This window comes from Phlebotomus papatasi, chromosome 1, assembly GCF_024763615.1.
Source record: "Phlebotomus papatasi isolate M1 chromosome 1, Ppap_2.1, whole genome shotgun sequence".
Classification (NCBI taxonomy): domain Eukaryota; kingdom Metazoa; phylum Arthropoda; class Insecta; order Diptera; family Psychodidae; genus Phlebotomus; species Phlebotomus papatasi.
The window spans coordinates 74129876-74141568 of record NC_077222.1 but is presented as its reverse complement, the minus strand read 5'-3'; the positions used below and the strand labels follow the sequence as shown (position 1 = coordinate 74141568).

General features: G+C 33.2%; 2 protein-coding genes across 4 annotated transcripts; one reads left to right on the top strand and one right to left on the bottom strand.

The window, feature by feature from the left end:
• LOC129801764 (uncharacterized) lies at positions 1-3181 on the bottom strand. Of its 2 annotated transcripts, XM_055847086.1 has the most exons (3): positions 2661-3161; positions 2385-2447; positions 1-2282 (listed from the first exon to the last, which is right to left on the bottom strand). In XM_055847086.1, the coding sequence occupies exons 2-3, from the start codon at positions 2442-2444 to the stop codon at positions 1254-1256; spliced, it is 1089 nt and encodes a 362-aa protein (XP_055703061.1). In that variant the 5' UTR covers positions 2445-2447; positions 2661-3161; the 3' UTR covers positions 1-1253. The 2 variants fall into 2 exon arrangements, with proteins under 2 accessions (XP_055703061.1, XP_055703052.1); XM_055847077.1 differs by lacking the exon at positions 2385-2447 and having other exon boundaries at positions 2915-3181.
• Positions 3182-6488: 3307 nt separating this feature from the next.
• Positions 6489-11600, top strand: LOC129801742 (arrestin domain-containing protein 3-like). Of its 2 annotated transcripts, XM_055847045.1 has the most exons (5): positions 6489-6590; positions 8046-8158; positions 8221-8775; positions 8841-9236; positions 11304-11600. In XM_055847045.1, the coding sequence occupies exons 2-5, from the start codon at positions 8059-8061 to the stop codon at positions 11387-11389; spliced, it is 1137 nt and encodes a 378-aa protein (XP_055703020.1). In that variant the 5' UTR covers positions 6489-6590; positions 8046-8058; the 3' UTR covers positions 11390-11600. The 2 variants fall into 2 exon arrangements, with proteins under 2 accessions (XP_055703020.1, XP_055703028.1); XM_055847053.1 differs by lacking the exon at positions 6489-6590 and having other exon boundaries at positions 7827-8158.
• Positions 11601-11693: the final 93 nt, after the last annotated feature.

Below are 11693 nucleotides of genomic sequence, written 5' to 3'. Positions count from 1 at the left end.
TTTAATTGATTTAAGAAGTTAAATTTATTTTTTTCATTTTTTTTCTTAGTATATTTTTATATACTTGTTTTTAAATAGTTTACAAGGAAAAATTATTGTCTCTTGCTACATATATTTACTACGTTTTGGATCTCCTTTATCTGTATTTTTTTGGCTTCAATCTTCAATTACCATTTCTTCTTCTAACAATTGACGGGTATTCTAAACACACTTGTTATTTTTTTTGTAGATTATTGTCATAGTTTACACTTAGGTACTATATCGTTTTTTTTTTAGATTTTTTTTTGTGGCTCATTAAGCAGTTTTACCCTGCATCACACAACATGCATACATACATTGTCAAAAAAAGGAGAGTAAAATCCTTTAAGTAGTACATTTCATATACTAAGTTACAAATGGGGGTTTTCATGGTACTGAAATGTATATTATTGTCTTTGATATAGGGGATGAGTTTCCCCAGATTCTTTTAAATATTACACTTTGAGCAAAAGTTCTGTCTTTGCGCACATCATTTTTTTTTACCATAAGAATATACCAGCAATCATAAGCAGCTCAAAAGTATTTGTAAAAGAAATTCAAGAATGATATAAAGGTATAACTTTCTGGTATACCGCACGTTTGAGTAATATTTCAAAATTTTTCTTCTATCTCAATATAATTATTCAAAATATTTCTCTTATATGATATCTCTTCTCTGCTTTGATTTCATTTTTTTTTGATATTCGGAAAAGATATGTTTTCTTGTTCTAAACAATATGAGTTTGTCTGGAAGGCAAATGTACAGTCTACTGTGGATATATCATAGTATATGTTTCCTTGGAATATTCAAGAAAAAAATTATGAAAAAAAATCCCAAAGTTGTAGGGATTTTTGGGTTTGTAATTAAAAAAGTTTCTTTCCAAAGTTTAACAAGTGCTTTGAAAAGAATAAAGACAAATACAGTAAAAATTTGGCTTATTTCATAATTAACCATGAAAACTCCCGTAGCCATGCTTAAGGGTTTTGAATACATTGAATACAGAGATATATTTGATTCTTAAAGCCTCCTTGATTATGTACGTCGGATCGAATATGATTTTTTAGGATTTTTTTTTATTTGAAAGCTTTCAGGTTGTTGACTCATATACTTAAAACTTTGACTTACAGATTGTGTTCTGAATAAGAATATTACAGGGGATACCCCTAGTGCGAGACAAGCTCCTTTTCAGGCCACAATCTCTCCCGGAATGCCATTTAATAATTTTGTTTTAAGCCTAGCGATAGGAATTGCTCACTTGCCTCATTATGGCCCGATTCCGTTCTCGAAAATGCGACCGTGGTTGACCACTCATTAAGTATGCTGACGCCGCTAGAGGATTGTCCTGAGTTTGCCTCACAACGGGAATCCCCTGATCGTAGTCTAGTCTTTGATTATTGTCATCATCTAGATTGGCCATATTGGACTTTTGATATGTGCTCGTGATCGAATGACTCTGACCATTGGCTATTTCCCTGAGGACAGCAGCCCTAGCTGCAAGTTCCTCGGCGCGACGCTGCTGTGCCAATTCACTCGCCCTCTGCGTCCATACTAGCTCCTTGAGCCGTTGGAAGCTACCCTTCTGAGGTGTCAATGAATTCTGAATGGGCCCGCTGCTGGTCATCTCCTTGGGGGTACCCTCAATGCCTTTACCCATATCATCTTCACGATCCGGTTTCCGGAAGATAACCGGAAAAGGTCTACGTTGGGTGGCATATTTCCCATTTCGTAGCGATCCACGATTGTCTGTGCCCCCATAGGTTCTAGCCACATTGTCGAACAATCGATTTCTAGCTGCCAAATCTCGAATTCGGGCCAAAGGCTCCTTGTGCCTAACAATTCCATAGACAGGTCTATTTCCATCGCGATATGGTGATACCCTCATACCGCCAACACTGCGTGTTTTCGGGAACATTAAAGGTTCCCACACGTTAAATGCAAAGGGATCTCGGTATGTGGGGATCTCATTTGTGATCTCCGCTGCTCGCGATTGGCGCTTCGAGAAGCGCCACATGGCCCTCAGTTCTTCACAGGTGGGTTCATGGGCTGAGCCCATTCTCTGCATTGGTATTACCTCACCACCTGTACCACCACCACCCCCACCCCCATTAACTGTTCTGTTCACATCGCTGCTACTTTTGCTGCCGTCACCCGTTGATTCCGATGAGAGGTAGTCATTACCTCTCACTTGAGCCCACACGCGCTCACCATTTAATAGAGCAAGCACAATACCGAAACTTATCAAGTTCCTCGTGGTGACTGGATTCTGCAATGACATGGTTGGGAAAGAGAAAAGAAAATACTTGTCATTCACCAACAACCCATCCTTCCAGTATAAGAGTAGTAGCGCTCAGTGGGCGAGAGAAACCTGTTGTCTGACAAAGTAGTCACCAGAAAATGTGATATGGGCATGGTCATTCAGTCCCATTAACTGGTTACAATAGGATATGAAATGAGGAAAGAGACACATTGAGTATGTATATTCGATGTGGGATATATAAATTTTTGGGCATATGAAGAAAAAGCTATCGCAATTTCTACCCTTCACATTCCCATCCTCAATCCACTCTACATACTCTCATTCATGGTTGAGGACAAAGAAAGCTGAATGGAGAAATTTGCATTTCAGCATCTATATACATACTCAGTAGGTCTAATATTTCCAAACACAACAAACACTTTAATTATACTATTTTTTGAAACTTTTGCAGACAAAGAGATTTTTTTCTTTTTTTTCAATTTTTTCTGTTTTTATTAATTTTTTTTATGTTTTTTTAGGAACTCCGAATACGGAAACACACAGTCCTTTTTTATAATATTATTTTTCTATTAAATTTTTTTTTGGTAAAAGACCAGCAAAAGAAAATTAAATAACTTCACTTAACGCGAAATAGTTACTTTTGTCCGACGGAGGAAAATGAAGCTGTTCCACTTTGTATGAATCCTATGAGCAATGTAATATGGTGTCCCAAGTCGAGCCCTATATATACCCCTCATTGCCAGCCACGAACTCATTCAACGAGGTCCCTGCGGGAACACACTGTATAGATATCCAACAGTTTGCCTCTTGTCACAGCCATACTATACTGGCGCTTGCTGAACCTCTACCATCAGCAATATAGCCATGCTAGGTTGAAGCATCTGAGCCCCGCGCCTCGATTTCCCCAGCCGAAAGCGCGTTGAGCTGGAAACCTGCAAATGTCCCTGTACAATCGATGCCTGTTCGCGACAAAGCGCCAAATTTTCGGCTGCGCATGCGACAGCCCACGCCCAGGCTGCCTTAAGAGGCAATTGTACCAGTGAAATTTTCGGCATCATTCGACCTTGCGTACATTCATTCATACCCACAAGTTCTACCGTTTCTGCACTGCCACTACTTTGTCCCTATCTCACTTGCTCCTTCAGCGTTTGTTGTTTTTTTTTTTTTTAGTAGGGCGCTTTGGCGAAGGAAGGGGTTGTACCGATATACATTTGGGATTGAATTGAAACCCCGAATCGGCAACCCACAGCCTGTTTGATTCATGCTCTGACTACTGAATCGTGAACGAGGTTGTGAATGACGTAAATGACTGGGTATAGGACTCATAATACGCAAGTATGGTTGAATTGAAAGAAGGTTGCCTATTGAACATGTCGTCATTTTACCGAAAATCCACAATATATCATAAAATGTGCCTTAGGGACTTTTTTTCAGCTACCCTACATAATATTGTTTGCGATAAAATTACATATGTGTGGGGAGCTTTTACACAATGTAACATCATAAATAAATATCAATGAAATTTTGATGGAAACCCATGTGAATATCCCTAGCCTTATCGGTGTTGCCAGTAACCTTTTTAGCACCTTTTTCACCAGTTGCTTTCATAGGCCATAGGCATATATTTACATATTATTTCAGGCCAAATAATGGAACTGCGATGATTCATGGCGCAGAACTCAAAAAGCCCTCCATTTCATAAGATTTAGTATTTTAGGATGGGAATAATCAACAAATATCTTTTTCAACAACCCCCTTCTATATTGCACTGAAGATTGTACATAATCACACTTGGAACTTAGTATGAAAGGTTAATCCATTCTTGTTGAATAGCGCACAATTATCTCCACAGGAAGTACACGTATTGCTATTGGTTTTCAAAAGGACAAAAGTCCTAAATTCCACAGAACAATGAACACATTGTGAAATTTATTAGAGAGAAAGCATGAATATGCCATTGATGTCATAATACAGTCATATATGGAGCTTCCTGCCATGTGCATAATACTGGAAAATGGCAATAGAAGTGAAAGGACATTTCTGTTTAATTTTGAACAACTATTATATTAAAGCTGGAAAGGTGTGGGTGTGGACTTGCTCTATTTGATTAGAGTTGAAAAGATAAAATTATGAAGTGTTGAAAGAAGATGATAAAACTTTATCAAAGTAATTATTTTATATACTTTTTATACTTTGCGAAATTCACAGAGCGAGCACTTTGGAAATCTGAAATTGTGAGATTTATCTGTCACGATATTTTTTCCGTCTCTTCATCCGTTTGTAAGTTATCACCTCCATAGACCAACAGGTTAAAGATAGCGACTGGGAACCTTCGCCGGGCCCCTCCCTTTCCGTAATTCGGCCTATGTATCATTAGGGTCCCGGTCAAAATTCCGAACGCCAAAATCCCAAAAGCCAAAATCCCGAATGGGCCAAAATCCCGAATGGGCCAAAATCCCGAATTCTTAAAAGTGTCATAGCTACTCCCACGATTGTACCCGCGCTTGCTGGAGGCAAAGGGAAATCTTCTGTGTCTTAGGAAATTATTCTAAACATTTTCCTCCATATAATTTCATCAATTTCAGGATTTTGAAAATTCGGGATTTTGACTTTCAGGATTTTGGCTGCCACCGGTATCATTAATATGAGCTTTATTTTTCCACTTACCTTAATACACTACATTGAGTAATCTTGTCCATAGAAAAATTAGTTTTTTTTAAGGTCTCTTAAAATCAGGTATGTAATGGTAACTTTTCGATAATATTGAATAGATAGTATATTGATAAATCTATATCTGTTAGATCAAGTAAATTTTGCTTTTCTACGATTTATTGGACCATTTCAAATGAACACTGACATACTTAAAAGAATTTGATTGTTGATAAACATCTATATAAGTCATAAGTCGCAAAAAGTGCAGCTACAGTAGACTCTCTCTCAATCGGGCATATGGGGTAAAATGCCATCTGAATTATCGAGAGGTTTGGGCGTCAAAGTCATTGTAAATTCCACAAAAAGCGCTCAATTATAAAGAATCATGATAAAATAAGAGGAACTACAGCGAATTTGAGACAATTTGCTTAAAAATGAAACGTGACATGTGAACAAATTTTTTCGCCTGATTGTAAAAGAGCCGATTGAACGAAAGTCTACTGTATTGTTAGAATTTTCAGAATCGACAGTCGGTGCTATCAAAAATAAGTTATCATGACATCCCAGGTCCAAAAGCTGAATTTTTGTTTTTTTTTATTTTAAGAAAATATATTTTTATATGCTAAAGAGATTTAATAAAATTAAATTTTTTATTGCGTTAAAAAAATAAAGAAAATATGTTTTTTTGCCTTCTTGACTCACGAAGCCAATGAAATTAAAGTTAAAAATGAAATAAAGTTTAAAACTAATCGTGCATAATGTTGTCAATTAATCCCGAGCGTCTAAGTCTAAGGTGTAACTTAATTGTGCTTTACTGTTCTGCTGTTTAGTAAACCAGTGTAAAGCTCAAACAGCTGACAACAGTATATCAGCTAAACTAAATCTTCAATCTATTTTATGTGGCAACTGCTCAATTCTGTTCGGTAGGGCCTGAGATAGAAACATGATAACCCAAACTATGTAGAATGGTTAAATATTTGAGGGGTACGATAGTGGGTGGTTGAAAAAAGGTGTACAGCTCAATTATCACATATGTTAGATATTTAGCTTAGTGACTCTATATTCATGACCTTTAAAGCTTTTGGGAAAAGTTTTTAACATAAGTTCTCTGGTAAAGAGCTTTCACATCTAACAACAGTTGTAGCATTCTTGTGAACAGAAATTTGTGGAATTCTCGGGATGACAACTAAAATTTATAATCCCCCTTACTTCGTTTTAGCACGAATTAGGGATTATTTCCTTTAGAATATTTGTTAAGTAAATTCCTGAGAGGATATTTTGAAAAGTGTTCGGTTGTTATTTTCACTAAAGAATGTTAATTAATGGAACCAGATACAAGTTCATGCTAGGAGTTTTCTAGTACATATAGTTCGTTTGTGGTTGATACTCAAATATAGAGGAAGTGAAATCAGATTGAATATAGTAGTAGTGTGTCGTAGAAAAGCGTTATTTGGCGGGGAAGTGATGTGTAATGACGCCACAAGCAACGAATTTTCATTCACGGTTTTATGTCTATTCGCTCTTTATTATTCTCTTGTATGGCTTACACATAGAAGTCAGTATAACTGACGATTTTGTCTTGAGTAGTTGAATAGTTTTGTGTGGTTTTTCTCGCTTTCTATCATATTTAAATTATTTTAGACGCATTTGCTAAGTTGGCAAGTAATGAAAATACTTTTTGAACTATTTTGGAAACTTTTTGCTAAGTTTCACGTCGATTAAGTTCTATGAAAATTGTAAAAACCTTTATTTTACTTGTCACTCAATGGAGCTTAAGTATTTGTGGCGTCTCTCTTTTGCCCCTCTTTTTCGTGTATTTCCAAATCACATACATACAGAACGAAAATACAGTCTTGATAAATATACTTACATCATACATAATTATAATACCAAGACGTTTTTATGCCGGGTGGTTTTGTGATTAAAAGCTCTTTCGAAGGAAAGTTAAGAGATAGTTCTCAGAATTTTTAAGGGATGATATAAACAGTCTAAGCGCATCAACGACGAGGAAAACACATTTTTTCTAATAAATAAAATATTATTATAATTATTTATTTAATTCCAATGTTCCGGGCTTTTATTGCCATTTTGTACATTGTTCAGTTTACAAATTTATTATTAATAAATAAAACATATTTCGCAAATTGTCAGAAAATTTTTATTAATTTTAGAATCAGGAAAATATTTTTTCAGTAAAACTCTCTATATCTATAACATTTTAAACGCTTTGAAAGATTTTCAATATTAAAAAATAGGTGTTTTTTCTCAATTAAGATAATCGATCGTTTTTTTACTTTAAATATTTTTAACAATTTTCTAGTAAATGAAATTTAAAAACTTTCCACTATTTAACTACATTTTCGCTACCAAAAATATATCGGATAATTTGGGGATATAAGAGTTTTCCAAGTTGTGAAATTTGCTTGAAAAAGATGATTTTTTTTTAAATTAATCAGTAACAAGTTTTCAAATAATTTTTTCGATTATTATTTTATTATCATTTCTAGCTATTGTCTCAATATCTTCCTGATTTTCAAGCACTAGGAGCAAAAAATGAAGAATTTCTTTCATTGGTTCTATATTTGCTTCCTAACAATAGTGTTTTCAATTTTTAAAGGATAGGCCAGGGGTTAAAGGATCACTTTTAGAACAAACTAAAAATAATCTACTAAAGGGAAACGAGTTTTAAATTTCTTTAAGAATACTAAACAAGTACATATCTTCAGACTTTTGGTGTTTTATGATAAAATTGACATAGGGGAAACTGGGGTACCACCAAACACTAATTTTTATTTCTAAACTACTTGGATTATCTCGACCATTTCTTCAATGGAGAAGCACCCCTATAGTGCCTATAAATTCCTATAGGCCTTGTTCTCAGAAGTCGAATATCTGATTACAAAATCGCAGTGTTTGGAGGTGCCCCAGTTTCCCCTATTTGATTAATTGCAAGTTTGTCAATCGAATATAAATCACTATTATGTGAAATAATTTAGTTTTACATACATTCAATAAAAAATTTCACAGAAATCTTACTATTTGAAAAGAGATTTAGAGAGAGACTTATGAGATCTCATGGGAGAGTTTTATTACATTTTATTCCAAATATATTTGAAGGTTTTAAATCGCCATGAGCTGCGAAATAATATTGGACAAAACAAGTTACGTGGCTGGTGAAAATCTCACTGGTCGTGTGGAAATTGCAAATTCACAACCAATGACTATTCGATGTAAGTTTCAATATACTCTACTTCCTTTAAAAAGTCATTCTCACTTATATTTTTACATATAGACATAGCATTGATGATAAAGGGCAGTGCTGATGTTCACTGGACCGAATCAAAGTCACATACGGTGAACGGAAAAAGGAAGACCCGTACAGTAATATATTCTTCGCAGGAACAATATTTGAACAGTCGAACAATATTGTATGGGCAAGAAGGAGGACCAACCATCCATTTACCAGCAGGAAATCATTCTTATACTTTTGCATGTGAACTTCCTTATGCACTACCGGGCTCTCTTGTTGGCGCTTATGGAAAAATCACATATAAGGCTAAAGTTAAATTTGATATTCCTTGGGCATTTGATGACAAGTATGAAAAGGAATTCCATGTGATAGCCACACTTGATCTCAGTCAGAATGTCTCTTTGAGAATGCCAAGTCAGGTTGAAAAAATTAAGGACTATTGCTCTTGGAAGTGCACCACTACGCCAGCTTTTATAACTGTAACAATTCCAAAATCTGGATTCCTTGTAAATGAGGAGATTCCAATATCTGTGCGAATCTCAAACAAAAGTACCGTTGATATTGTCAGTATTCAAACGAAATTGGTGAAATCACTTGGTAAGATAAAAAAATGCCCTATAGATCACTATATAGTACAAAATATTCTATTTTATCCTATTTAGTTTGCAGGAGTACTACACCAAATATTAAAGAAAGGCATGAGACTAATAAAATTGCCCACAATACTTATGATTTACATCAGAAAAGTAGTGATCGGGAAATCAGTATTGAGTCTAAACTTACCGTGCCCTATACACCAGTTACATGCAATGTCTCTTCCAACATAAAAATTTCATATTATGTGGAAGTAGCTGTCTATGTAACTGGATGCCACAGTACTGCACGTGTTCATGTTCCAGTGACAATCGGAACCTTTCCGATTTATTCCAATGTGAATAGCAATACAATTCTACCTCAGATGCCTGTTCCTAATGCCCCAGTTTCACCTTTAGCAATGGCTCCACAATTTGAAATGTCCATCACAAATATACCGACAGCTCCAATGTCTGATGAAACAGGTAGGTTAAATAAAAATTGTCAATTTTTCATGCATGTAATCCTTTTACTAGTTATTTCCTAAATTTGATCCGATAGAAAATAAAAATAAGCAATATTAAAATGAAAAATAAAAATAAGCACAAAATAAGCAAAATTAAAAATAGGCAACTAGGAAATATCAGTAAAATCTCATCATTTAACCTATAATTTTTTGATGTAAAAAAAAATTAAACTGATAGTAAAAACAAACCATCGGTAAAATATGATAATTCCTTATGCTTTTTATAATTCAATTTTGGAAATGTTATTAAGAAGTGGTTTGGAAAAATTAAAATTGGGTAAAGAGTCAACACTTGTTTATAATATACTTTTACATTATGCATATTTGTCTTTTTAATCAATTATCAAATTTAAAAATTGCATTTATCTTTTGCAAAGTCTCTTTTACGTTTATATGAAGAAATAAAAAAACTCTCCTGTGAAAGTATATTATTGTAAAGGATATTTTATTTTGATAAATTTCATTGATACAGTGCTGTCTCGCTATATGCACAGTTTGGGTACTTTTTTTGACAGTTCTCTCTCTGAATATGCACAACTTTTTTTGAAATTCCCAACGGTTTTTTTCTTTCTTTTAATAAATTATCATTTTTTTATTGTTCTAGAATGTCCCGTATTAATTAAATATAATATGAGACAGAAAAAATAAAATTAAGAAAATTAAAAACAAGAAAAATTAGTTACCAAGAAAATAATTTTCTTTATTACTTTGTCAAAATGTAAACAAATTGATTTTGAATGTAACCGACACAAAAGCTGTGCATATAGAGAGTGTGCATATAGAGAGACAGCACTGTATATAATTTGATTATTTCACGATCTAAATACCGCCCCCTTTTATTATATGCTACGTTAACTGCAACGGATGTAGTATTAGTCATAAAAGTATATAAGGCAGTATATTAGCAATAAGAATGATAAGATAGGTATAGTTTAAGTCTTTATCTGTAATAGTAACAACACTTATAAAATCAACATTCTCAGAATTAAAACTCATTCGTTTCAAAGGTTTAAAAGTTCTCAATAAGAAATTTATGATGAGAAAGAATTATGCTCTTTAATTAGTATTTAAATATAAATGACAAAGAAGAAAAGTTTTTAAAAAAGTGTTGCAGGCATCAGCTAAAAGTTTAGAAAAATTATCTTAAAATTGAATATTCTACTATTTTACAATTATCCACAAGAACCAAATTCTTTATAATTCTAAATAGAGATTAAGAAATTGTTTTCTTCTTGGGTACCTAAAGTCTCATAAAAAAAATACAAAAGTGTTAAAATATAGAGTTATGTAGTTTCATGAGTATTTTTTTTTAAAAATAATTTTAAAAAGATTTCAAACTCAATTAATGGACCGCCTACAAATGGTGTCACAAAAAAATATAAATTTTTTCTTTATTTGTGCAGTGAAGTTTTCTATTTGACAGTATTTTATATATATATATACAGTGGCGGCTATAATAATAGAATCAGCTCCGCAAAAACCACTATTTTACCATGAACATTTTTGTTTATTCCAATCCGTTGAAATAATTTTGACATAAAAATGTTCAAATAATTACCTTACGTCAAATAAGTATTGTTTTGGGCGCTAGAGGTCTCTATTTTTCAAAGAATACATCAATAGTGAAATTTGGTTTGAACAACACAATAGGACCACTTTTATTTAAATTAAACAATGTGGTCTATAAATCGAATAAGTTTAAATAAAACCATATTTAAAAACCATAAATGACAGTTTTTCAGTTTTTTGGCCAAACTGTATTTCACTATTGACGTATTCTGTGTAAAACAGAGACCTCTAGTGGCCAAAGCAACTCTTATTCTACGATTTTAATAATTTGAAGATTTCTACTGCAGAATTATATCAACAAATTGGGAAAAAATACAAAAGTTAAAAAAATATAAGCTTTTCAAAATGATTCTATTATTTTGACCGCCACTGTATATGTTCTAAAAAAATATTTTATTTATTTAAAAAATATTTATAAATTAATTTTCAGTACTAAAGCATCTTTTCATATTTTCAGCGCCGCCACCTTCATATTCAGAAGCTGTCTATGGCTGGAAAGAAGATGAGAGATCATTGAACATGCAAAGTGGTCCTAAGTTTTAAAAATCTGCAAATTATTGCGGTTGTGGGCCAAAGAGAATTTAATAAAATTCATAATTTTGGGGAAATTATTGAAAAATAATTTCTTAGGGTGGGAATACTTTCCTATAAATTGATGAAGAAAAATTTGCCTTCATCAAGGAATTATTTTTTTTTAAATTTTTTTAATGTATAAATATGTTATAAAAATGGAAAATATATATGGTATATCTTACGTTTTTTCTGTTTTTTTAACCTTTTTTTTTATTTTTGCGCGATTATTATCATATCTGTAAAATATTCTCTTTTGATTTATATTTTGTGTTTG

Coding starts and splice junctions, on each gene's coding strand:
- LOC129801764 (XM_055847077.1), bottom strand. CDS start 3,031: ATGAGTTCGTGGCTGGCAATGAGGGGTATATATAGGGCTCGACTTGGG. Junction 2,283..2,914: donor TTTTCCTCCGTCGGACAAAA/GTAACTATTTCG, acceptor ATGTCATTGCAG/AATCCAGTCACCACGAGGAA.
- LOC129801742 (XM_055847045.1), top strand. CDS start 8,059: ATGAGCTGCGAAATAATATTGGACAAAACAAGTTACGTGGCTGGTGAA. Junction 8,159..8,220: donor ACAACCAATGACTATTCGAT/GTAAGTTTCAAT, acceptor TTTTACATATAG/ACATAGCATTGATGATAAAG. Junction 9,237..11,303: donor TCCAATGTCTGATGAAACAG/GTAGGTTAAATA, acceptor TCATATTTTCAG/CGCCGCCACCTTCATATTCA.